This window comes from Alosa alosa, chromosome 14, assembly GCF_017589495.1.
Source record: "Alosa alosa isolate M-15738 ecotype Scorff River chromosome 14, AALO_Geno_1.1, whole genome shotgun sequence".
NCBI lineage: Eukaryota > Metazoa > Chordata > Actinopteri > Clupeiformes > Clupeidae > Alosa > Alosa alosa.
Genome location: NC_063202.1, coordinates 19839586 through 19867570, shown reverse-complemented (window position 1 = coordinate 19867570; position 27985 = coordinate 19839586). Strand labels below are relative to the sequence as shown.

The following is a 27985-nucleotide window of genomic DNA, read 5'->3' as shown; positions in this document are numbered from 1 at the left end:
AGGTGCATTGAGACAACCGAGACAATTTTACTGCCACAAAAAAATGGTGTTGACGTCAGAAAGTGTGTTGCTTTAGATTATTTAAAGCAAGAGTTCCAATGATTATTTCAGTAGGTGGGAAAACACACAGCGCGGGAAGTTTTGCGTTCTTTTTATTGGCAAGGTCCCCCTGTTTGATATGACTTGTCATTTGCTATCATTCGAAGGTCGTGTTCAGTTATACTAGATGTTTGAATGCGCTTAACAATCGCGGTTTTGTGTGATTGGTTCAAATAGAGCTGATCAGTCAAGTCTGCAGTTGCCACAATCAGCGTATCAGAAAATAACATGGATTGAACTCTACTGTGAACAGGAATCAGCGTTTTGATTGGCTCGGGTAAAAGTCTCAACTACCTCCCACATTCGGTTTCTCTCTTGCTGCCTTTCACTGGAAAAAGAAAGATCATGGATACAGCTGGGAAAGTAAGAACCTTTTTTTGTGGTTGTGAATAACCTCAACGAATTAATTATATATTCAATATCAGTGGGATATTCACTTTGCGAAAAGTAACGAAGGAACAGATCGTTTTCTTCAAGTTGCAACGTGCAAAGAACTATGCATGAAAGTACTGTATAAACGAGTAGTGTTTCAGCCGAGAAAGTTGCAGTTTCTGCGTGGTACAAAGAATCATTGTGTGCTTGCCAATAGACCATCTGAATTATTTCGACCAGTGCATGCACCTTTATGTTATGTAACACCGAGCAGAAAACCAGTTAGCGGCTTTGTTATTCGCTCGTTTCTTTATGTAGCGCTGCAGGATGGCATGCTAGCGTCGGAAGGATGTGTTGCTTGAAGCATAGTTCGCTTGATTTTACTACTTAAAAATACTGGGTTGTGCATTAATTATACCCTTCTTTGCATGTTAGCTAGGTTTTACAACGATAAAACACGGTGACATTCTACCCCGAATATTGTTAGATCTGCTGCTACCTTAGCATCACGTGCAAGCACAAAATTGGTGAATGCAGTCTTCACATCATATGTTAACTTTTCATCTTCAGTGTATGGTATTCTAAGTCAAAGTCTAATACCATACCATTAACAATGTGACAACTGATTTCACCTAACATTATAAGTTCACTAAATATGGGAAGGATGCATCCAGATTGTGTGTTGATGGTAATATTACAGAGTAAGGTGCAGAGATAGAACTACATCTGTGCCTCCACCAGGTCATCAAATGCAAGGCTGCAGTGGCCTGGGAGGCTGGGAAGCCTCTGTCCATTGAGGAGGTGGAGGTGGCCCCACCCAAAGCCCACGAAGTCAGAGTGAAGGTGACGTCTCCTCTTTCACTTTTCTCTATTCTTTCTTTTATCTCTGGGTGTAATTGCCTTTTTACAAACAAGTTACTTCTCTCAATCAGTGGGTACCTACAATACAGCTGAACATCAGAGAAGGCCAAGGAGGCATTATATTTTGAAGATATCTGGTCATTTCACCACTGCTGTGTTCTGATGGGAAACTGTTGCCTGATGGGATATTGTAACAGCTGGATGCACTGTGGCAGAATGCATGCTCTGCTGTCTCCTGTGAGATTTAAGACAGCCAGCTGCTTGCAGGCCTCTAGTACAACGGAGTATTAGGGCCACATTTTACCATGGCGAGATTAAACTCGACATGTTAACTTTAAAGTCGCCATGTCAACATTAAACTCGACATTTCGAGAATAAAGTTGAAATATCATATTACTTTAATCTCGACATGCCGACATTAAACTCGAAATACAGTTTAAACATAGCCTACAGTTAAGCTATCTAGCCTACACTAACACATCATATGTGACTTGAATAATAGGCCTACTTCAAATAGTTGTTATTTCAGATAGATTGCTAGATTGCAGATATTCAGATAGATTGTCTGTTAATTGCCGTCATCGTGAAGCGCTGTATCTCGTGGTTATGGAAATACCATGCACTATGCCATTTATATAGCTAGAATAATACATGTTTCCAATGATATAATGTTTCTATAGTACAAAGTGTTATTTCACTCTGTTTTATGTGGGTAAGGCCACCGCACATCCAAATAACTGCCCTTCATGACCCACAGCCGTCACTCTCCATAGGTTAACATGGCAAAACTCATTTTTCTAAAACTGCTTTTCCATGTCTCACCTGCAATAAATATAGGAGACTATAAACACATATATGTGTGCATTTACTTAGAATACATGGGGTTGCCTGGTCGGGAGGACAGCTTCATTCGTCCCTCCATAGACATTCAGCAATAGGCTGTTTTGCATCCATTACAAACAAACATGCAATATGTAAGTCTGGGATTGGGGAGAGCACTTAGTAGGCTATGCCTAGTCTAGTGCATAAGCATGAAGTTGAACCTTTAGATGAAAAACACTCTTTAATAATAGGCCTACAATAAATAAATAAACCGCTAATGACGTTTACTTTTGACCATTGCATTTATCGCCTGTAACTCTGTGATAAAAGGACCTAACAGGTAAGTATTTGGCTGAGCAACGGAGGATAATATGTTCTATGTTTTGTCCACATGATGTAGGCCTATGTCTAATCATTGTTGCACTCGAAGAAAACTGGAATGTTTCATTCGTCCTAATTTTCAATCGTCCCAAGCGGTCGTTCTCTCTCTAAACTAACTTTATTCTCAAAATGTTGAGTTTAATGTCGACATGGCATGGCCACATGTGTAAGGTAGGTCATTCTAACAGATGTTTCGACTTGTCCATAAAATTGAGTGGCCTGCTGTCATTGCAGATCCATTCCACTGCGGTGTGCCACACTGATGCCTACACCCTGAGTGGAGCGGACCCTGAGGGCCTCTTCCCCGTCATCCTGGGCCACGAGGGTGCCGGCACGGTGGAGAGCGTCGGAGAGGGTGTCACCAAGTTCAAACCAGGTCAGACAGTTCACACTTCTCTGGTGATATCCTAGACCTGCTTACTGAGTGTGGATCTTGTGTTTTTTTCCCTTTCTAATATCTGAAGTGCAATTTATGATGACATTTGAAAAAATAATTTGTGTAAAAAAGACCATGATTTAAAGCTACATTTCCAGTTATTATTCTTGAATTTACTGTAATGCTGGGCTGAACCAGATATGTGCAACAGTATAGTTAACCGCTTGTGTTTTTTAAAATTAGGGGATGTGGTCATTCCTCTGTACGTGCCTCAGTGTGGAGAGTGCAAATTCTGTAAAAATCCCAAGACTAACCTGTGTCAGAAGATCAGGTAATTAGACCCTGTAATCTTATCATATGCACACCTTTAATCAACCACAAAATGAAACAGATTCTTTCCATACCAACCAGTTACATGGCAGGTCAATCTCAGTTACGTCATGGTTGTGTCCATTATGGAAAAACAAGATGTGGGGAGAATATGTGAAATGTTTAACCCACATGTGACCCTGGCGTGTTGCCTGCTTTGGCTTACTGAATTTGTACTAGAATTCCTGCATATCACAGAATCAGCCAGAATGACAGGAAGCGAGCGGGATAGATAGTGGGGGGTGGGATCCGGAAAGGACCACAGGGCGGGAATCGAACCCGAGTCGCCGGTGTACGGTGCAGGTGCCCCAGCCAGTCGCGCCACGGCCAGGGCCAAACATATACTTTTAATAGGTCAGAATATAATTTAGAAATGTTGGCAGCATTATAATTTAGCAGTTTAATTCATAATTTAGCAGTTTAGCAGCATTTGATGGAACTGAATCAACATTTCAACATAAGTTCAGGCCGTGTGTTAGCAGGCTTTTTAGTCCAATTGCTACCTGAGCAACTTGTTGTTTTCAGATGATCTGTATTGATCCAAGTGCAAGTGATCAGATTATTCCTCTGTCCTTTTTCAGAATCACCCAGGGCCAGGGGCTGATGCCAGATAAGACCTCCCGCTTCACCTGCAAGGGAAAGCAGTTGTTCCACTTCATGGGGACCAGCACTTTCTCTGAGTACACAGTGGTGGCGGATATCTCTCTGGCCAAGGTGGATGAGAAAGCGCCGATGGATAAAGTGTGCCTGCTGGGCTGTGGCATCTCCACTGGGTATGGCGCTGTGCTGAATACTGCCAAGGTAATGCTGCCAGATATGGGAATTACAAGAGGTTTTCATTGTGCAGACATGGATTACTTGCTTGCCTCATTACATGCTTTATAACTAGCTAATGTCTCTACATGCTGTCTGTATTACAGAGCCAGTGGTTTAGCCACCTCAGCTACCCCTCTGTTTACTTTACCACAGGCAATGTTTTTATCCCAAACAGAATGCTGATTGGATCAGTTAAAGCCTGGGTTGGAATGTTGTCAATGATTAAATCAAGTGAAATTAGTGCAGCAACCACAGAGCACACATTCTCCTTCGCTTGATCGCATAGTATCATGCATCAAGTAGATTTTGCTTCACCTTGTTTAACTGAACCTAGTTTTTATCAGTTAGCTGCTGTTTGGATTTTGGGTGGCAGAGACAACCATTCTGCTTGAAAACGGAATCAGTGTGTCAGTGTGTTGTCAATCAATTAGCGTGTTTCCATCCAACTCATGTGAATTAGTGATGCGAATCCATGGTAATGCGCATACATAAAATGCGCATTAGTCAGCGTTTCCAACACCTATTGATTCTAAGTATTTTGGGACACTTTGCCTATGTTGAGTGAAATGGACGCCCTCCTCTCTAGCCTAGGCCCTAGGCCTAATTCGTTCCTTCATTTTGAAAATATTTTGTTTAATATCGATTAGAAGGAGAAGGCGGAGAATGTTGCACAATCGGGTGTTGGCAGCTTCCCATCGCCGGAGACCGCCATACACTTGGGAATGACCAAGGTCTCGGCAGTTTTTTTGTCAAATTTGGCACTTGCTTAGGAGGTGAAACAGTGGCTGGCCTCTTGTGACTGGCGTTTTAGTTGCACTGGCAAAGAAAGCAAAGTCTGAGGTGTGGAAAAGTTTTGATCATGTGCATAATGAGAATAATGAGCCAGTGGTTATGTAAAATCCAAAGGATGCAACATTCTGTAGAACGACAGGGAATTCGTCGCTGATAAGGCATGTTGATCAAAGCTGTCAGTGCCCATCAGGATCACATCGTTTGTTAGGCTACAGCAACAAAATCAAGCCCTGCAAATGTGAAACAAATGGTTATAGAAGAAGTGTGTCAGCTTTCGCTGTAAAGACATTAGGCCTTTTAATATTGTAAATGGCGAGGGGTTTGAAAAGCTGGCGCAAGTACTAATTAATGTCGGGGCTGCGTATGGGAGGGTTCCCGCAAACTTCAGAATGCTGAGAGGACTTGGGCTATTTTATTTCTTTGTTCCAACTTCCAAGTGGCCTAGGCTACGTTAGTCATGAATAAAATATGTCAAATGTTACTCATTCTTGACAAAAGGCAAAAGAGCTGCGTGCGTGCGGACATTTGAATAATGTCGGGCTGTAAACGGGTTCGGGCTTTTAAAAAGCTGTCAGTCTCGGGCTCGGGCTGATTTCTGTGGGGCTCGGGTCTTGTCGGGCCTAAATTTTAAGGCCGCCAGGGTTTGAAGAATTATGACAAATGATAGACCTGGCTGTTGCCCCGAGTACTCGTTGTCGGATGCCTATCCCAACAAACAAGCCACCGCATCTATCTATCCATAAATTGCAGGAACGTCTGTCTGTCTGTCTGCGTGTTGTTGGTCCGTTCGATTTCAAACTTGGCAGGTGTCTTGCTACTGGCATGAGTAGTGTCTTGCTACTGGCATGAGTAAGTGCAGTGCATAGTTTGACATTGTTTGGATAAGAAAAGCTAAATATATCGGTAAAAGAAGCACACGTTGGCTTTCTCTGCTCTACCATAGCCACCCTCTCACACAGCACTGCGCGCAGGACCAGAGAGAGGATAAGCGGAGATTTGGCAACACTAAATCACGTTTAAAATGCAAGATGTTTGATTATCATCTCTGACCTCAACAATAAAGACTTCCTGTATGTTTGCTTGCATAAAATGATTACGCGGACAACACGCCAACAAACATGGGTATGTAGTGGCTATTCGAAATTACATGAAAAGTATGTGCAATAAACTGACGCTTTGAATAGCCCAGGCTACATTGGACATGAGACTTTGAATAAACAAACTACATTTCCGACTGCAAGGTCCCAAATTGAAACAAGCTAATGGTCCCGAATTTAACGTTTCAGAAGACGTGCCACACGGCTAGACAACAAGTGGCAGACAGAGCAACGTCACTTATGCTACCAAACACTGCTTTTGAGTCACATCGTTGCAAATGTCAAACGATCACAAAATGGCTTGTCTTCACTATCAGGAAAGTTATGCAATAAGCTAGGCCTATAGCCTTAACTCAAAACATTTGTTATGCCATTCTGATCTGTAGAAATCACATGCAGTCATGCCTAAATTCTGCTTACTGCACATTCATGATAGGCTAATATATTATGATATTCAGAATACATTATTGAATGCTTAGCTGGAATGATGTTTTTCCCTATCATCCTATTGTTAAAGCAGGCATATCTGCGGGCATGTAATCGGGCTACAGGTTTTCTACAGGAATGGCATGTTTGAACGGGCACTGCACTAGTTGTATAAACTTGCGATGTGTGCCGATCGAGTTGTTGGCGAAAACTTTAGCGTCAGCAAAACAGCTGTGCACCGATGTGTGTATTCAGTTTGTTTTATTCTACGGAAACAAGCAAGAGAACACATCAAGTTGCCTGATGTTATAGGGAAGCGCCAGAGATTGCTGAGATTCTCTGAAGGTTACATCACACCGTTTCTATCAACTTTATTCGCATTATACCTTATGCGCATCGAGAGTTAATCCACCCCCCTTTAGCGAATCAAATATAGATGTGCATTAGGATTTTTGATGCGCATTGCACGTGTTTCCAACCGGGATTTCTTATTCGAATAGATTAAATGCGCATTAGGAAGTTGGATGGAAACACACTAAATGTGTTGTCATTTTTATTGCCTTGAAATAGTTTTTCAATTATATGCTATGCTTTGCCAAACCTGTAGGTGGAGGCAGGTTCCACCTGTGCCATCTTCGGACTGGGAGCCGTGGGACTGGCTGTGGTCATGGGCTGCAAGTCAGTCGGAGCCACCAGGATCATCGGTGTTGACATCAACCCTGAGAAGTTCGAGGTGGCCAAGCAGTTTGGGGTGACTGAGTGTGTGAACCCCAAAGATCACAGCAAACCCATCCAGGAAGTGTTGGTTGAGATGACTGACGGAGGAGTGGACTACTCTTTTGAGTGCATCGGGAATGTTGGGATCATGGTCAGTATTTCAGATGCTTTTGCAATCGGTACATGGGGTACACTTGTTTAGTTCACTCGCACTGTGTTTCTTCAGGGGGGAAACGGCTTAAAATATGTTTCTGTTTCTTGGTCAGTTCTAAAGAAATTGCTTGGATTTTAAATCCACATAATCATACCATCTTCAACAGGTTAATCAACATATCAACATATAAGAAGTATTTTGGCCTCTGTATGCATTCAATACATTTGTAATTAGTTTTTTCATAAACACACAGTTTTCAGCCCATGCAGGTATAGCTGTTGACCAGTACTGATTTACTCTGACTGGTCTGTGCTGTGGTTTCAGAGGTCAGCCTTGGAGGCCTGTCACAAGGGCTGGGGCACGAGCGTCATCATCGGAGTGGCAGGAGCTGGGCAGGAGATCGCCACCAGACCTTTCCAGTTGGTCACTGGGCGCACCTGGAAGGGAACCGCCTTCGGAGGTTAGGGTTTAGAGCAACGATGGACTAGTTTCCTCCCATCAGCATTCATCAGCCACAGGAAATAAGACACTGGTCTTGCCCTTCATCATACTGTGATTTAGCCTGACATGTAGAAGATTACACATGAATGCCATACATTGGGAATTACTTTAAAACCACAGTCAAATCAGTGGCCAAGCCAAAATATTCACTCTTGTGTTATCACAATGACCCCATGTGTCCTGTATCCCTAAGAGCATAATTGTAGTCACTTTAGGAAATTATTTTTTAAAGGACAGAAAAATTAACTTTTCATGACTGTTGAACTTGAGGCTGTGTGTGGCGTTCAGAGTAAAACGGTCAGTCCTCTGCACCTTTAGGATGGAAGAGTGTGGAGAGTGTGCCCAAGCTGGTGAATGAGTACATGAGCAAGAAGCTGAAGGTGGATGAGTTTATCACCCACACACTACCCTTCCCCCAGATCAACGAGGCCTTTGATCTCATGCACCAAGGAAAGAGGTAGTTTCCCCAAATCTACCAAGCAAGCTGATTATGCCTGTTTGCTTTTATAATAGCACGTCATCTTTTGTGTCCTCAAGGATGGTTAGGTGTTGATAATTGATGTTGGATGTGGTTAGGTCTTAGTCATTTCTAACTTAATGGAGCTGCACATCAGAAAAAATAGTAGAAAATTGGTATTGGTTTTAAGCTAATGCTGTGACTTTTTGTTATGTTTGTTTCAGCCTCCGTGCAGTCCTGAACCTCTGAGGAGCCAGTGGACAGGAAGTGGTCTCATCACATGGCACTTACCCAGTGTGCACTTAAGATGTTGTCCTTCTGGCGACCATCATGGCTTTTTTTGTTTGTTTGTTTGTTTGTTTGTTTGTTTAATGTTTATATCAAGGCACACCTGTTACAATCACAACTGATTAAATTTGACTAAAAAATGCAAATGTTTTTGTCTTGTCATTTCTTCTCATTGCACAGCTGGTTACCTTTGTTACAGAAAAGAGCATGTCACAGCGAAAAACCACAAGCCTAAGGTCATGGCTTTGTCAATATCAGTATTGCTCTCGTGGAATTAAGGTTTTTCCACCTTTGAAATGTATGGTGGAAATTTAAAGGAGGAATACTTCTGAAATTGCACGGATGGAAAAACAACTGTTCTGTTTATCCAGCCAGTTCTTTACTGTTATGAGTAATATAATTAAGATTCATGCTGTTTGATACACTTCTCATAAGCATGTTAAAATAGTGAACATTAATAGTCCAATTAGCAGCACTGTTATACAATTATAGGCTTTTCTATTATTTTACAACCAGATACTGGCATACCACAATGCTAATATATCAGTATGCTTCCATGTCATCAATATTAAATGCATTTTAAGAAGGGAAGCAATGTAGTTCATAACTTGTTCATTAAGATGAACAAGCAGAGTTTTTCCAGTTGTGATGACTACAGCTGGAAGGCTTTGTTTGTATAAGAGGCAATGAAACACTTCATAGTACCACCCACTTCTGTGGTTGCCACATTTGCCAAAAATCCCTTTTAACAGTTAAGATTTCCTGTATGTTTTTTTTTTTTTGTGTGTGTCAAATCATTTCCTTATCATAAATTGTGAATCACTCCAGCTCAAAACTTGTTTGGAAATAGTATTGGAAAAGTATTCAGTTATGTTTTAGATGGCGTGACCACTGTTTACACAAAATGCCTGAGAGTTGTTTTTACAATACATGACCAAAGGGGATAAAAAATGGAAGAACTTTTCAGGATTTTCTCCAAACTTGGCAACATATCCCACATCCACAAACACCAGGCAATGAGTAATTATTAACCTTAAACACAGTGAACTTGACCTTCTGCACTCGCTACAGGATGTAGCTGCTTTCCCTCCAACAAGCTTGCACTCTAACAAGACCTCTGAACACGGCTACATAATGGCAACTGCAGGAAAAGTAAGAAACCTTTTCTTCACTCTGCACTCTGCCTAATGAGTATACTGTGTTGTATCCTGATATTTTTACCCCTTTACATTATTTACAATACGGCGTGTGGTGGTCACAGTCAACAAGAATAAGGACAATTTGATCAAACAAACTAGGGACTCATTATGTTCAGTTGGGAGTGGTTGTGTTAAGTGTACAGGTTGCTGCTTGCTCTGCAAGTGGAAATGTTCGTTTATGGTAGTGAACCTTGGTGTGAGCAAAGTTCACTTTTTGCTGTAGAACACTGACATGGTTGTATTAGCTTCTTGGTTTTGTTTTATTATCACTGATAATAGGGTCTTCTTTTGCCCAACCATGGGCTACAAATTACACTTATCTCTGACTGGTATGCAATAAACAAAAACTCTCTGAAGTTGCATCTACCTGAGATTTGAATTGATTGAATTTACTGCAGCTAATTGCATGATGGCTTGTTTCAAGGTGATCAAATGCAAGGCAGCAGTGGCCTGGGAGGCTGGGAAGCCTCTGTCCATTGAGGAGGTGGAGGTGGCCCCACCCAGAGCCCACGAAGTCCGAGTGAAGGTGAGAATGGCCAGAATGTGGCTGATTGCCAAATTACTGATCTCTGATGTTATATAATATACAGTACTGCAGTGCAATGCAGTTAGTTAAGCACAGATCAATAGTTTACTTTTTTAGGTATCAGACACTATTATGCAAAACGATTAATCATGAATATGGATTTCTAACCATAACATAGCGGAATGCCTGTATGTTTAATACGCATACAGATAAATGGAAAGGCAATTGTTTATATATTTCATATAAAGACCAATATTGTATAAAGTTTTATTTTCACTGAGATTCTGCGTCAAGACAACTAATATGTTTACAGACATAGTCCTTTCCTCAACAAGCATTTCTTTATATTCAGTAGTGGCCTGCTGTCATTGCAGATCCATTCCACTGCGGTGTGCCACACTGATGCCTACACCCTGAGTGGAGCGGACCCTGAGGGCCTCTTCCCTGTCATCTTGGGCCACGAGGGTGCCGGCACGGTGGAGAGCGTCGGAGAGGGTGTCACCAAGTTCAAACCAGGTCTACCCAAACAAATTAAACTATATATGATTACTGATTGGGGAAATATTATCATGACATATCATTTTATTTACAAATGATAAACTGGGAATTGAAAACAGTTGATTTAAAATAATAAAAAACAATTTTTTTTTAAGACTTTGAACTGAATATAACATACAGTATATAACATATATGTTTCACTTAAGTGATATTATATGTAACACAATGAATAGTTAAATAATAAATAGCATAGTAGAGTATACATTGTGGATAGCTTAATCTCATCTACTGGCAATCACCTCAGGGTACTGTAGAATTCTGATGTATTCCAGATGTATCTCACTTGTATAGGTGGTGCAACCACACACACACAAAGGGCTTAGTCTCACTAATAGCCAGACTGACACCATGGAAGGCCATGTGTATGTGTAACGTAAACAGCAATGCAGCTGTACTAGTTTACAGGTCAAGGCACCAAAGCTAGCTTGGCAGGACATTGGCAGGTGTATATTCATGGTTTGATGTATTATAGAGGTTGTTATTGTGTGTGGGGGGTTCTGTAACAAAAACAAGAACAGAAATGGTAAGAGATACATTTTCTCTACCTAGGCGACACGGTCATACCTCTGTATGTGCCACAGTGTGGAGAGTGCAAGTTCTGTAAAAACCCCAAGACGAATCTGTGTCAGAAGATCAGGTTGGTCTGTCTTTCTAAAATTCAAGATGCATTCCTCGTGTTCAAGCAATTATTATTTTTTGTCTCTGATATGTAACATTACAAAGCAGTACAATGTTTGAAACATTTATTTTAAAAAAAAATAATAACATTCCTGTCATTGTTATAGGATGACCTAGAGAATACTGACACTGTATGTCTTCCTACAACCACAACCACACATCCCCTTCACAGAATCACCCAGGGCCAGGGGCTGATGCCTGATAAGACCTCCCGCTTCACCTGCAAGGGAAAGCAGTTGTTCCACTTCATGGGGACCAGCACTTTCTCTGAGTACACCGTGGTGGCGGATATCTCTCTGGCCAAAGTGGATGGGAAAGCGCCGATGGATAAAGTGTGCCTGCTGGGCTGTGGCATCTCCACTGGCTACGGAGCAGCGCTGAACACAGCTGGGGTGAGAAACATACAGAAGGAGGACACAATGGTCAATACACGCTTGTGTATTGCCTTTCTTCCTCTAGCTGTTTTCTATTCTTTATCATTCATGTTATACAGATTTACTGCTTATTGGTATTTTGTAAAGCTCCTTTTTTAACACTACTGTTCATTCCAGTGTTTTTAAGAAACTCAGACATTGTTGTTAATAGAAGAATGCCCAATAACTGTGAGGAGTACCAGAAGATAACTCCCCATTCTCTCGTCTTCTCCTTAAAGGTAGAACCCGGATCCACGTGTGCCGTGTTCGGTCTTGGAGCAGTGGGGCTCGCTGCCATAATGGGCTGCAAAGTAGCTGGAGCATCAAGAATCATCGCCATTGATCTAAATCCGTCCAAATTTGAAAGTGCCAAGAGCTTTGGAGCCACTGAGTGTGTGAACCCCAAAGATCACAGTAAACCCATCCAGGAAGTGCTGGTTGAGATGACTGACGGAGGAGTGGACTACTCCTTTGAGTGCATCGGGAACGTTGGAGTTATGGTCAGTATTTCAGAACATTGGAGCTATGGTAAGCTCCTCCTTTCAGTCGACAGAGAAATGGCTTTTAGTTATTCACCTCACAGATGAGTTTATCATAAAGTGATATTAGTGGTGGCAGGACAGATTTGATCCATAAGAAGTCAAATGAATTGTGAGTTTTTTCTTTTCTTTAAGCAAAGGAGGGCCTCTCACCGTATTACCTTTCCTTATCTGATATTCCTGTGTTATTAAGGTTTGTTTGCAATTTAATCAAGATGTGTAATGTGTTTTGATGTTGGCAGAGGGCTGCACTGGAGGCCTGTCATAAGGGCTGGGGCACCAGTGTGATCCTCGGGGTGGCGGGTGCAGGACAGGAGATCTCCACCAGACCTTTCCAGCTCGTCACAGGGCGCACCTGGAAGGGCTCTGCCTTTGGAGGTGAACACCTGCGTTTGTGCATTAAATAGGCTATAGGGTTTCAGGGTGAACAAAAAAGTGAGAGCAAGTGGCAAACACATCAACCTAAAACAACACTAATATGTTGACAATAAAGCAGGTTACATATAGGCTAAGCATGCCTAATGATCCATTAGACATCACTTACAGGCACAGGCATAGGCACTGGTGATATTTATGTGAAGCATCTTATGACACTACTTGTATTGTATTGTGAAAAAAAATTGGATTTTCTGTTTCTTGTTGAAACCTGGCTGACTTCAGACAGCGAAGCTGTTCTTGTTGAGACTTGTCCCCCAAATTATAATTTCTTCCACTCAATTAGACAAGGCAAACGAGGTGGTGGAATTGCCTCCATTCTCTCAAACAAATATAGTTGCACACGAGTCAACTTTGGCGAATTCGCTTCCTTTGAGTATATTGCCCTCACTCTGAAGGCTGACCCAGTTGTACTTCTATTAACCTTATACCGCCCTCCTAAACTATGGACTGGCTTTCTCGACCAGTTTTCTGAACTTATGTCGCTCATCATCACTAGCTATGATCGGATAATTGTAAAATGGCGACTTCAATATTCATGTCAATAAGACAACTGATGCTAAAGCCAGTAAGTTCCTTAATGTGTTGGACAGTTTAGAGCTAAAGCAGCATGTTACAGGACCCACCCACAACCTTGGCAACACCCTCGATCTAGTCATTTCCAGAGGGATAGAAGTCACAGACTTATCAGTAAATGATATAAATATGTCTGATCATCATTGTGTATCTTTTAATATTGTACTACATACTCCAAAAATTCATCCCGAAATTGCAATCAAATCGCGACTCTTGGACATTAGAGCAGAACAGCAGTTCATAGCTCTTATAGACTCCATAAATTTAGATATTTTACATCATCCCATTGATCAAATGGTAGAGGCTCTTAATCGTGAATTAGGGCTCTGCTTGACAGAGTGGCACCCTTAAAGACTAAAAAAGGCCCTGTAGCAAACTGACACCTTGGATGAACGAAAATATCCATGATCTAAAAAGATCATGTAGGAAAGCTGAGAGAACATGGAGAAAAACTAAGTTACAGGTTCACGTGCCATTCTAAAAGAAAAAATTGCAAATTATAATAGAGCTATTCGGAATGAGAGGAGGAACCACTTCTCTAAGGTAATTGCTGAAAACAGTAGAAACTCTAGGGTGTTGTTCTCTACCATTGATAGGCTATTGCATCAAACACCTTTGACACACTCAGTCAGGCATCCTCTCTAAGATCACGAAGAATTTGCAGACTTCTTCAAAAACAAAGTCATTTCTATAAGGGAGGCTATTGGTAACACAAGTAATATGTTTGATAGTACACCCAAAAACAGCCCCCCCAAAATTAAGGTCCTTTAGCACTATTACTCAATCTGAGCTTGGTAAAATTATAACTCAAACCGGCTCTTCAACATGTGTTTTAGATCCAATCCCTACTACATTCCTCAAAAAAAAGTATATGAAGGCTTAGCTCCCTTTTTTCTCAAGGTAATAAATACCTCATTAGAAACAGGTATATTTCCAACTGCTTTTAAAACCGCTGTTGTGAAACCTTTACTTAAAAAAAGTCAAAACTTGACCATACCAATCTGAGCAACTACAGGCCTATATCAAATCTATCGTTTTTGAGCAAAGTACTTGAAAAAGTTGTTTGCAATCAGTTAAATACCTTCCTCAACGAAAACAGTATCCTTGAAAAATTCCAATCAGGTTTTAGATCAAATCACAGCACAGAAACGGCTCTAGTAAAGATAGTCAATGATCTCAGACTAGCTACCGACTCAAACAAAGTCTCAATCCTTATTCTTCTGGATTTGAGTCGCGGCATTTGACACCATTGATCATAGCATCCTAATTCACCGCCTTGCAAAGTGGGTGGGTCTCTCTGATAATGCTCTAAACTGGTTTCAAACCTACATTACTGGCAGAGATTTTTTATATCAGTCTAGGAGATCATGTATCTGAAAAACATGACTTGCCTTTTTGGTGTGGCCCAGGGAGCTGCCTTGGTCCCCTGCTATTTTCTCTATATATGCTCCCATTGGGAAACGTCATAAGTCAGCATAATGTAAACTTCCACAGCTACGAGATGATACCCAATTGTATCTTTCTGTGGAGCCAACTAACCTAGATGGCCTTTGCTCCCTCACTGCATGCCTAACCTCCATTAATCAGTGGATGAGCAAAAACTTTTGAAACTAAATGATGACAAAACAGAGGTACTTCTGGTTGGACCAAAACTAAAGCGAGATATTATTCTTAGTAATCTGGGGAACTTGGCACACCAGGTCAAACCAAAAGTAACAAGCCTCGGTGTCATCTTAGATGCAGAGTTAAGTTTTAAGCCCCATATCAGTAAAGTTACTCAGACAGCCTATTTCCACTTGAGAAACATTGCCAAAGTGCGGCCCTTTTAACTCAACAAGATGCAGAAAAGCTAATTCACGCCTTTATCACTAGCAGGTTAGACTACTGCAATGCACTTTTCACTGGTCTTCCCAAAAACATCTAAAGAAATTGGCACTCATACAGAACTCTGCGGCTAGACTTTTAACTAAGACTAAGAAGAGAGAACACATCACCCCTGTGTTGGCTGAACTGCACTGGCTCCCTATTTCCTATAGAATTGATTTTAAGGTTATGTTAATTACTTACAAAGCTCTGAATGGCATAGCACCTTCATATATCTCTGAGCTTTTAATATCTTATCAACCACAAAGGAAACTTAGATCATCCAATTCTAATCTTTTAATCGCACCCAAAGCTCCACAAACAAAGTGGAGAAGCTGCGTTTATCCATTATGCCCCCAAACTATGGAACACCCTGCCTCTGTACATCAAGCAGGCGAAGTTCAGTAAATATTTTTAAAAAGATCTGAAAACATACCTGTACAGGAAAGCTTTTAGTTAACTCATCTTATCCTGTAGACTACATTTTCAGATTATTCTACATCTGCTACTATTGAGGGCTTAGCCAGCCAGAAGCGGATGGGCTCCCCTATTAAGTCAGGTTCTGCTCAAGGTTTCTTCCTGGAATATGGGAGTTTTTCCTTGCCACAGTTGCCATATGGCGTGCTTGTGGGGGGTAAGAGGGTTAAGGCTGCCAGTCTTATGACGTCATTTTCTATATTTTTGATATGTTGCTGAGTATAACATAAACAGCAAAGAAAAGTGATTGATAATGACTGACTGACTATTATTGTGTTACATGTTTCAAATGTAAAGCACTTTGAGCTGCATTCTGTGTATGAAAGGTGCTATACAAATAAAGCTTTATTATTATTATTATTGTGGGATGCCTGTGAGGATCTATGAGTACTCTCCAGACCATACTGAAATCTTTTAGGGATGCTGCTGTTGGATACACATAAAATTCAGATTCTTGCAATATAATTTTTCACTTTCCTTTAATATAAGCATGCAACTTAAACACACAACTTAAAATCACAACTTTCATTATGCTTCTGTGTACTGTGGTTTCCACTTAGGCTGGAAGAGTGTGGAGAGTGTCCCTAGGCTGGTGAATGACTACATGACCAAAAAGTTGAAGGTGGATGAGTTTATCACCCACACACTGCCCTTTGCTGAAATCAATGAGGCTTTTGATCTCATGCACCATGGAAAGAGGTAAAATTGTACTTGTTATTAATATTTTTATATGAATTCATTTAATATTAATTTATTATATAAATAATATATGTTGCTGTTGAGTCCTCACAGTAATTGTTACAGCCTAACATTTTTGTCATGATCGTGACACTGTCTTTTGTTCTTCATCAGTCTACGTGCTGTCCTGCAATTTTGATGACACTGACTGCTGACACCATTTAGCCTAGGATACTTGTTGTTTGTAGCATGTTGGCTGATTGTATAAAATGACTAATAAAGAAAAACATGTTTGATTTGTCATTGTGGAATCTGCACCTACCTAAAAGCTACTGTGTAGGCCTACTAATTGTCCAAATTAGCTGAATCAGCTAAATTCTTAGTGTAAATACTGGGTTTAGAAAGAGATTAGATATTTTATTGAGAAAGAAAAAAGAAAGAAAAATTTTATGAAAAAAGGTTGAACAAATTGCAACAGAAGAAAACTTAACTGATTTTGTATCCTCAATATGTCCTGAGTAAGGGAAAATTGAGGATACAAAATCAGTTAAGTTTTCTTCTGTTGCAATTTGTTCAACGTTTACCCCTATTTTGGCTTAAAATGACTGGACTAATTAGTCAGCCCTTTTTTTGAGTCCGTGGCAGATACGGCTCTGGCCCGTGGGCCACACTTGCGCTACTAGCGGTTGGTCTCGCAAATTGGAGAGAAAAAGTACAATCGACTTTCACTGCCAAAGTTGGGTTTGTCACGTTGAAAGGCACAGTCCAATCCAAGACCCCTCATCCAATCAGCTTTTATTTTCACACCACAGTAGGCTACTTGCACGCAGATTTCTAGAAGATGGCGACTGCGGAACCGGTGAGTAAATGTCTTACCTTGGGAAATTTTAGAAGATTATTTAGAAATCTCGTGTGGTTTTCTGTTATAACATGTGGGGAATGACCACAGCCATCAATATATCCTCGCTAGATAGTTGTGGAAAACAGGAATGGCTTGAATGTGAATACTTTCTTGGAAGGCGTAATTCAGCTCTTCGTTGGTTTGGACTATGGGCAGTCATCATTCGTAGTAACGTTATGGAAAGCTGACAGTAATGTTAGCTAGTGTAGCAAGAGTAGTTTTGGGTCAGGTCTAGAACATAATTTCAGTGGAAGAGTTGTTTATCTGAGCCTAGCCTGGTATGTATTTGGCTATTCATGTCAACATTTTAATTCATGTTTTAGAATTCAGGAGAACAGTTTGGTAAGTAACGTAACGCCTACTAGCTAGCTAGCGTGCGTGCTAGTCTGTTCCTTGTGTATGTCAACAAATGTGTCATGTTGTCAGTGATCGCTAGCTATTGCGTTAACTAAGTTTGGTAGTTCGATTGAATATTTTTGTTTTGGAGTTACAATAGCTAACTTATGTTATCGATAGTAAGTTTAACTCACGGTTGGCTCAAAGCAGGTCAACGCGGCATAATTTGAAACGTACAGTTTTGCAAATCTATTTCTGTTCCTGTAAATTAACGTTAACGTTAAGTTACTGGTAACATTGACGTTCTTTCCTCAATTAGACAACGTTAACATTAAATGTTATCCGATTAGTTTAACCTAACATGTAAGTGTCTTTAGGGTAAGTTACCTTTCAATTGGACATACACTAATGTAAACGACCACATTTTTGATTGACACATTTGGTGAAGCGTCACTGCAAATTATGGACTAGGCATGGGCACACATTGTTCAATATTGTAATTTAAGGACACTCAACCTAGATACATTCACTGGTTTATCCTTTTGTAAGACACTGACATCGCACGAAAACGCCGTGAAACTAGCATCGTTTTATTAAACAGTCGATCATTAAGGTAATTCAGACTGCTCTTGGAGTCTTGATGCAGCAGGCATGGCATAACGTTAGCAAAAACTGCTCAGGGTTTGTGCACCAAATGGTAACAGCTACTAGCTACTCCTACCCACTAGTTGTATCACTCCGTCTGAGATTTTATGCCGTGGGAACAGGTTGCACAGTATTGCCTGCCTCTGTTAGTGGGGCTGATTCATGAAATCGAATGCTAGCACAGAAGATCACACTGCCCATGTGTTATGTCAGATCAGATGAGTCGTGATGTGTACCATATCTCTTATGCAAATAGACATGCTCACTGCATGAGAGAGACACACATTAATTACTCATGGGGGAAGTACACTTTAACTAGCATGATCCTTTTCACAGGAACCCATTTCCAATCCTTCAAATTCTGAGGAAGAGAAAAGTGAAGCTACTGGACAAGAAGTTGTTCTGAGTCCTGAAGATTACATCAAGCATCCCCTACAGAACAAGTAATGTACCTCTCCTTCACCCTAATATCTCATTTGAATGTAGAATGTCTCTTTCTCTCTCTCTCTCTCTCTCTCTCTCTATCTATCTCTCTCTCTCTCTCTCTCTCTCTCTCTCTCTCTCTCTCTCTCCTTCTCTTCTCTTCTCTCTCTCTCTCTCTCTCTCTCTCTCTCTCTCTCTCTCTCTCTCTCTCTCTCTCTCTCGCTCTCTCTCTCTCATCCTCAAGACAATTTTTTGTTTACCCTTGAGTGTTTTTGAGTAAATTTAGTACGTCACTTGATATAAGTGTTTTATTTCCCCAACAGATGGGCTCTTTGGTTCTTCAAAAATGACAAAAGCAAAACGTGGCAAGCCAACCTGCGTCTCATCTCAAAGTTTGACACAGTGGAAGATTTCTGGGCGTAAGTTTAGGGCTTGTGACGTGTCTAAACTGCAAGCTCTTATTTACATAATTTTCATTAAGGTTTCCCCAGGGTACTACCATATCCATCACCTCCTGTTTTGAAATGTAAATGTGTTCAGACCCTTACAGAAGCTCAGTGAATTAACCTCTTAGTCCTATTTTCCACACCAGTGTTTACGAATGTGTGGGCCGCCAAGACATTGTAGGTGGACCGTGAGAGGTAGCCTAAATTCCTTTATTAAAGCAGCACTAAAGAAGATTTGCTCTCGGGTTCCCCCTACAGTTGATAAGCGCAATAATAAACTATATGCGTCTTTTGCAACAAATTATGAACATAACTCTGATATAATATGGGGGTTGTTATGTGCCATCAAAAGGTGATCTGCCTATGAGGTTATCTGCCATCAAAATTATTTTGGAAACGTTTAAAGAGTTTAAAATCAGTGCTGCCGCTACCACCACGAGCATCATGCACTATGTGTAGGGCACCAAGGGACAGAGGGGCAAAATGTAGACCCTAATAAATAGGAGTAACTGCAAACTGTTTTTCACTCTTCCTCAAGAACATTTACAATGTCAAAAAGCACTAACCATTTTACATGCAAGGATGATACTTTTTCAGTCCTCTCAATCTCCACCATGCAGCAGATCTAACTCGAACTTGTTACTTACTGCACTTAATTGGGCATCTTGAGCACACACGAGTGAGATAGAGAATGAGTGGCAGGTTTCAGCTGACTTGTCATTATTAATATCTCCTTTTGTAATATATCATTAAGGGACCAAAGGCGAGGCTACAGGAGGTTGCGGAGTTATCCAGTTCCCATTACTGTCCATTCATAAGCTTAGGGTGTTGAGAGTGCTCTTTAACAGGCTGCACTCACTGTAATTGTTGTTAGGTGGGCTGCAGAAGATTTGAAACTGGGCCTTGGCAGCTTTAAGTTGGGAACCTCTGTTCCACACGATTTGCACTTGGTTCAGTCTGCAATGTTGCCAGGTCTGATTGCTGCCATTCTAGTCGTGTTGGTTGTTCCACCATGTGTGCTGCAGCGTGTGTCAGAAGTATGTCTCTCCGCTCTGCTTATGGTTCTATTAGACAACTTCCCACTATGCCATATTTTCACTTGATGGCCTTGTAAACTATAATGTGCCTTAAATGTTTTCCCTCAGGTGTTTGCGGTTTCTTCTGTGCAACTGTATCCATGGTAACACATGTAGTTCAACTGTGCGTCTTTCATTTCGGCTGTGTCTGAGGGACATTACAATAAGCTGATTAACACTTGCTTTCTGAGTCACTGGCAGTGGCATTGGACTGACAGCTCTGCCCTTGTGTCTCTTTTCAGCCTTTATAATCACATTCAGCTGTCAAGCAACCTGATGTCCGGCTGCGACTACTCCCTCTTTAAGGTAAGAGTGATTACGTGGGCAATGAACGTTTTCCGCAGAACAGAAACATAACGTGCCAGAGTAGAGTGGATTGGACAATCCAGTGGCCAGCAGGGTTTGAGCCTGTGTCACACAGGCAAGGGGGAGTATGTTATCTCATGGTAATCTTGGTGACATGTGTTGGCCTAAATTAAATCAGTCCATGACCATTGAATAAGGTGGAATTGTGTAAAAACGACAGGATTCAATGGTACACACAGCAGGTGTTATCTAATATTGTCACATTCAGCATCAGGCACACAGAAGACATGTGTGGTCATGTTCTATTTCTGTAGTTTTCCCCCGCCCTCTTAAGACTTAATTTGTTTTCTCACTTAACCTTTAATATTGCGACAAAATTACCAAAATGTCTTGTTTCTGCCTGCCCATGGATTTTCTGTTTGTGTGTATCTGTTTTTGGGGCATACCACATGCAAGACTTTTAAAGCCCAACTGAAGGTCAGGTTTTAGGTTTCTGACCTAGCCAGAGGTCAATGCAACCCCTGCTAAGTAAGCAAGGCAACGCTGATGTCATGTGGAACATGTCACAGTTTAAACCAATCAGCTGTCAATTAAAGGCAGACATTTTTGCTATAGGCTAATAATAAACTAACATGCTTATCTTGCACCATATGAACCCTGGCTGTATGGCATTGTTGCCGTAGTAACAACATGTGAGGTTAGTGATGTGACCGTTTTTAGGACTGAAAAAGGTTTCTAAGCAACTGCACGGTCACAGTGCCAAGCCGCTTTTGAGAATCCAGCTGGCACACTGTCATAAAGGAGGTCGTCATAAAGGCAGCAAGCCTCTGCTCTCAGGAAAAGAAAAAAACAAAAACCTAATTTTTTATAGTCTCCCAATTATTTATTGTATGCCTCTTTTGAAAAATGGCTTTTGTGTTTAAAGAATGTTTATGATGATAAAGGATTATTGCCTAATATGAGTTGGGGGGGCGGGGGCGCTAGGCATCACTGCCTGTTTTTGTTTGTTGTGCATTTCCATATTTTCCACATCTGAAAACAGTTTTATTACTCACACACTGAGTAAAGGAGTAGTCTTTATGGACACAGCGAGGGCTCTGTGTGGACACACGGGGAAGGGTAGCACTGCTCCAGGAAAAGACTGGAAGACAAAATGCACCATTGACATCAATATGTTTTGTATAGAGCTACTACAGGTTACTCTATACAACCACAGGTGGCAGTGTGGTGACTCTATATAAAACATATTGATGTCAATGGGGCATTTTGCTCATGTTCAGGGTGGAAAATAAAAAAGAAAGATTTGCATAAGACAAGTCAAATTGGTGTTTTCAAAAAGAAGGGATCATGGAGAATAAGGAAAAACATTTAAAAAATCTTTGTATATTCCCACAAGGTGTTTGGGTGCTCTGAAAATGATAACCAAAATGATTTTTCAGACTTGTGAGGTCTGCTGTTCAGACCCTGAAGGGATTTATTTTCTGTTCATTATTTTTTGTGAGTGTTTCTACTTATCTCAGTAAGGAAAATAAATCAAGAGCCTATGTTGAGTACAAATATGTCTTCTGAAGGCTTAAACAGAGCCCAGCCAAAAACTCCAATAAAATTTGTATCAACTTTGAGGGACAGCTATGACCATGCAGGATTATCCAGATCAAACGTGACGATTTTGCTACATACTATTCCTATTTATGTACCAGCATGCAAAATTTGAGCCTCCTACTTGGTTTAGTTCTTGCGCTGTGGGCTTGTGAACTTTGACAAAAAAAAAGAGGCTGGACAAAATCGACACCCCCCTCCCCCTGTAAAACTGGCTGTATCTTGGAAAGTATTGATCTTACATAAGAGTAATTTTACAGTGTGTCTCCTGGGTAACATAGGTACACCTGGTAATTTTTTCAGAATTTTTTGAGGCCTAAGTGCGTGGGCCCTGGTTGAACTGACGTGGAATGACCCTGGAGGGTGTTCAGCAGACTATGGACCCTTTCAAGAGAGTTCCATTATCAGCATCATAGTTGGCCCCACAAGACTTCCGTTTTAACATTCCATATGTTATCTTAATGCAGAGGAAGTAGATTGGGGCCCAAATAGAACGTTAAAGCATTGTTTTTGTTTTTATTGTTGAAAGGGTCCATAATGAAAGTGCTTCTAGGCAAGTCTGTTTTCTTAGCCACTGCCTCTGGGCAGTTCTGGGCAAGATCAGGTCTAAAGGAGTGGAGACTGAGAGACCTGTGCCTCCACTTCTTGTGGTCAAAATTGCATTCAGAAGACGTATGTAGAATCAAAGCTGTGACCTGAGCCTGAGGTCACCTGACCTTTGACCCTGCGTGCAGGATGGCATTGAGCCCATGTGGGAGGACGAGCAAAACAAGCGTGGTGGCCGCTGGCTCATCACTCTGTCCAAACAGCAGCGACGCCAAGACCTGGACCGCTTCTGGCTGGAGACGGTGAGCGGTGACGCACACTCATGCAGACACACGCACACACACACACACACACACACACACACACACACACACACACAGACGCCTACTCTTCACCCTCATGTATGACACATGAGTCTAATACGAATGCAACATACTCATTTTGGAACGCAGTCAGTATTGGTTTAACCTACATATGCACAACACACACACACAAACACACACTCCTTTCACTCACATGTGACTATAAGGAGGCATGAATGGGTTCTTTATATTTACATACCTTCAACCCCTTCTCTTTTTCTCTCACTTCTTTCTATCCATTCACTCACTCACACGCTCACACTCACACACTTGGAGTGGAACACAGGCTGGTGCAGTACAAGGCTCATGGCAGTATCTCAGGTCTTGAGGTGAAACTGAAATGATAAGCATTGAACTGGAAGATAGTTGTCTAAGACCAGACAGGGATGTTCATGGCTGACTTCGTTTGCTCTGTGTGTCCCTCATCAGCTCCTGTGCCTGGTCGGCGAGGCCTTTGATGACCACAGCGAAGATGTATGTGGAGCAGTGGTCAATATCAGAACAAAAGGAGACAAGATTGCGATCTGGACGACAGACTATGAGAATAAAGAAGCAGTGACACACATAGGGTAAGTTCAGTCTGATGAGGACAGAGGGTCTGGTTCATCAGACCATTGTTGACCACAGATGTAAAAAAAAAAGATATCTTAACATCCTGCATAATGTTGCTGGTGGTTGTTGTGTTTCCCCTAAAACTTTAGCATTCCTAAAATCTGTCAAAAAAAAAAAAAAAAAAAAAAAATCTGACCATGTAGCCTACATACCCAATCATGGTGTAGCCCGAAGCCTATATATAAAACACATAAGAAAATGTGACTCCTTTTCAGTACAACATGTAGTCCCATACAGTGAGTTAAGTCTAGTGGCCAAGTCTACTAAGTAAGGGATAATGGACGACACGGTGGTCTGTTCACAGAAGTTAATGCACGGTCGAGGTTGTAAAACGGCCCCGACGCGAAGCGGACCTCGTAGTGCATTAATTTCTGTGAACTGACCACCGTGGAGCCCATTATCCCGCTTATTCCACTGTTGCCACTTGCGTTGTGTTCAATTTCCTGTTACAATTTAAACGTTTTAATCGCTAAAACTGTCTTGTTTGTAGAACTAGTTTCTTCCGACACATATCAACTAATTTCTCAACTTGCAGGACAAACTGCCGTTACTAGTTCTAAATGGATGGTTGCTACGGCCAAAGGCCAGTCGTTAGTTCTATCTCTCCCGTTGTCAGACGGGCGTATCCCAAGATTCTGATGAACTTTAGTTTTGAAACATCGCTATTTTACTTAGCCTGCTGTCATCCATCTAGCTAAAAGCCACCTCCGTCATATGCTACAATGTTGCCATTTTTTTGAACGTCTGCATTTTACAGCTTGGATGCAACGTGACCGTTCATTTAAACTTCACAACGAGTTCGGCGAATTAATATACAAGTGTGATACGGCCAAAAAATGGATCTACTTCATAGGTGTGCAGATAACATACGGTTAATGGTCGTTCTAAATTACGTAGGACAATGGGAAATTCAACCAAGCAGTGGAATAAAGCATGTTAAAATGTTGATATATACACCGGTGATGTATACACAGGTTTTTGCAGTGCTTGTTTGGATGATTAGTATCTCTGTGATGGTCAGTGACCTTTCCCTCCCTGTTTCCCCCCTCAGGAGTGTATATAAGGAGAGGCTGGGGGTCCCTGCCAAAGTCATCATTGGGTACCAGTCCCACGCAGACACAGCCACCAAGAGCGGCTCCACCACCAAAAACAAGTTTGTCGTCTGAGGAGCATCTGTCCTGCCATGCCAGGGCCTTTTGGGTTCTGATCTTGAAGCATTTTTCACTTTCAATTGAATAGATCATTCGTGCCTGTGTGCGTGTGTGTGTGCGCGCGTGTGTGTGTACTCATGCGTATACTCGTGTGTGAACACAGACAGAAAATGTGTGTGTGTGTGTGTGTGTGTGTGTGTGTGTCTCAGTTACATTGCCATAGTGTTTAAACAGAAACAGTGACTTTGTATGCCCTGAGCATAAACCAAAGGTTAACAAAGGTGAGACTAGATGAAATAGGCAGCAACAATAATAATATTAATAATGAGAAATAATGTCACACCACACTTATCAGCATTACATTTGGACAAAATAAATAGATGTATTTGAGAGAATTAAGATGAGAACAAAAGTCTGAAGCAGGACAAGGAAAGGGTAGTAGCTATGCCGACTGTTGTATGTATGAACGGCTGTCTGAATGCTCTTAGAACCTAATGTGCATAGTCCTGAATGCACTACAGGGAAACTTTACACCCCCACATCTGTTTTTTACAGTATGAGAGCGTATGATTCAAACGGCAGGCCAAACTGTACAGTATCACAACAACATCAGAGTTGTTGACAATGTATGTCATAAGTAAACAGAGTATGGTGCTCTTTCCTCTCTAGTATGAACATAATCATGCTTCAGTATTGTGCTTTGTTGGGGGCCTTTACTCTTAACGAGTGTGCGTTTGACTTTGAATTAAGCCTTTAAGTTATTTTCTTTTTCTTGGCTGCTGGGACTATGGCTGACTTTCTCCTTGGTTTTATTTTCTTAATTTAGATTAGTTAAGATGCAGTGGTCCCTGCATTTTTTTTACTTGCCTGCAGGGTCATTTCAAGCTCTCAGCATTTCAGTTCATGAGTCATTTTGACTCTCTAAACCTGTACATTTTGTGTAATATGTTTGTTTGTTTTGTTTTGTTTTGTTTTGTTTTTATTTTTGTTGTATCTCTGTTGGGTTTAGTTTGTTGTTTACATTCCCAGCTGTGTGTGTGTGTGTGTGTGTGTGTGTGTGTGTGTGCGTGTGGAAGCCTATTGGGTTGGGGTGGAGACTGAACACCCCCTCGGCCCAGCTCCTGTTGACATGTACAAAACTTTGAATGTAAATAAATTTGTACAGTGGTAGTTATTTGTGTGTGTATATTTTTTCCTGACACACTCCATCTTCCGGCCCAACTCTCATTCTATACTAGTCTTTGCATCTTTGACCCACTGTTGTTTACAGTGTTTGTGGGGACCTTTTATGACTGCAGATATGAAGTTGATGATGTAGTACTGGTAATGGATTGTAATGGATTTTCCTGGGCACTAGGGGCAGCATCTGGTTATATGTAAGATTCTCACGAACTCCAAGCTGTTGCCCATGCTCTCATAATGCCAAGCGCCATTGGAACTGAATGGTCCAACATACCCATACCCAACTTATAGACTATTCTTGTTTTATAACATGTTTGTAAAGATCAAATCAAAACACCATTTATGCCACTGATACCAAAAGGCAGAGGTATACAGGGAAAGTGTACGTTGGCTTGCAAAACAATTAAACCCCTTGAAAGTCACCACCATTTTCTGCTTTACAATGATACTTGCTCACCCTGCCCACAAAATTTGAGGTCGGGAAATTCACATCAGGCTAGATAGATACTTGCACATATTTTCCCAAATACCTTTGTAAGGAACTGTACACTTAAACCTATGTTGTAGTATATCAGGCCTACACTGAAGCCTGTCACATGTAGTAAGGTGGAATGGTTACGTATCTGCGGAAATCAAAATGGGCAAAAAAGGGTTTGAATGCTTTTATTTGTTTTGTTTAAATTATTTCAGTTTTTTTTTAGTTTTCATTATTGATTTTTGCAGACAGATAAATAAATTAAAATGGTAAAGACTTTTTAAGGTCGTTGAATCTTTTGTAAGGAACTGTACACCTAAACAGTCTTTTCAACCTTATTTAATGTAAAACAATGTTTTAGTGTTTTATATGAAAACAAAAGGCTTACATCTTAGAATTCAGAGAGGCTATGTAATATTTAATATGTATACTTCCATAGAACTCCTTTAATCTCTAAGAAACCATTAAACTGAGCCAAGCTTGCAAGGATCAATATTTTTCTTTTTCATGCTTCTCCAAAATGAAACCAGAGTTTGAGCCTCTGATCAATGAACATTTCCACCCAAAAGGGAGCAAGAACGCTGCACTGACAATGCTTTGATCGTCAACATGGGTCCAACATAGACTACAATTACTATTAAATTCTGTTTGATTACCCTCATTGATTTGGACTAAAAACTATAATCCCCATGACTGAGACTGATCACTGGGGCCTGCTCACCACACGCGTTTTAGTAGATTTTCATACTACAATTTCAAAAAATACTATGGATACTCCAAAAAATACATTTGTATTGATTAGATCATGACCGCTTTGACCGACACTATAGAGTTTATTCTTATACCTTTCAATGATGGTTCCTCAACTGTTCGATGTAATGTAAAGCTACCGTGCAGTAGCCTACTGAAATTGTGTGGATAGCACATACTTTCACACCTAATCCTTGAGCGTAATCCTCATCAGAAAATCTCCCTGGATGATGGCTTCATTACCAGAAACAGGCCTGGATTTCCTCCACTAGAGGGCAGCATAACTCCAGGTCTGGCAGCGTCAGAGCTCTGTGCACCGTGCACTGCTTTTGCGTTGACTCAGTTCCCCCTCTAGCTTTTGGACTCTGATCCGGCAGACTCCATAGGAATTACACTGGGGAGGCAGATATCTGTAAATAGCAGCTGTGTCTTTCTCCTTCCTGTGCCCCCACCCCCCCTCCTCTCCACTTTCTCTACAATGCCTCTGGCAACTGTCAACTTTCAGGTGTACGATACTCAAGTGGCACCAAGAGAGAGGAGCGACCCTGTGAAGCTTTTCTACCAATGTTGTTGTTGCTCTTTTTCTTTTCTGTCTGACACTCTCGGCGAGCTTCACTCTTGTCTCTCTGGTCCTCTTCCCCCCTCTCTCTCTCTTTCTCCTTCTCTCTGGTGAACACATTGTGCTGTAATCTCAATTCAGCTTGT

General features: G+C 41.2%; 3 protein-coding genes across 3 annotated transcripts; all 3 read left to right on the top strand.

Annotated features, from left to right (window-relative positions):
* The first annotated feature begins 242 nt into the window (after positions 1-242).
* On the top strand, positions 243-8674 carry LOC125307370 (alcohol dehydrogenase class-3-like). The gene is made up of 9 exons (XM_048263309.1): positions 243-462; positions 1213-1314; positions 2770-2911; positions 3155-3242; positions 3862-4081; positions 7019-7279; positions 7607-7742; positions 8102-8240; positions 8465-8674. Exons 1-9 carry the CDS (start codon positions 445-447, stop codon positions 8487-8489), a joined length of 1131 nt encoding a protein of 376 aa, XP_048119266.1. The 5' UTR covers positions 243-444; the 3' UTR covers positions 8490-8674.
* A 930-nt stretch (positions 8675-9604) lies between these two features.
* Positions 9605-16771, top strand: LOC125307110 (alcohol dehydrogenase class-3). The gene is made up of 9 exons (XM_048262893.1): positions 9605-9680; positions 10152-10253; positions 10628-10769; positions 11361-11448; positions 11662-11881; positions 12142-12402; positions 12684-12819; positions 16353-16491; positions 16645-16771. Exons 1-9 carry the CDS (start codon positions 9663-9665, stop codon positions 16667-16669), a joined length of 1131 nt encoding a protein of 376 aa, XP_048118850.1. The 5' UTR covers positions 9605-9662; the 3' UTR covers positions 16670-16771.
* Positions 16772-17048: 277 nt separating this feature from the next.
* On the top strand, positions 17049-26043 carry eif4ea (eukaryotic translation initiation factor 4ea). Its single transcript, XM_048262895.1, has 7 exons — positions 17049-17329; positions 18689-18795; positions 19099-19194; positions 20540-20603; positions 22937-23050; positions 23540-23679; positions 24774-26043. Exons 1-7 carry the CDS (start codon positions 17312-17314, stop codon positions 24886-24888), a joined length of 654 nt encoding a protein of 217 aa, XP_048118852.1. The 5' UTR covers positions 17049-17311; the 3' UTR covers positions 24889-26043.
* Positions 26044-27985: the final 1942 nt, after the last annotated feature.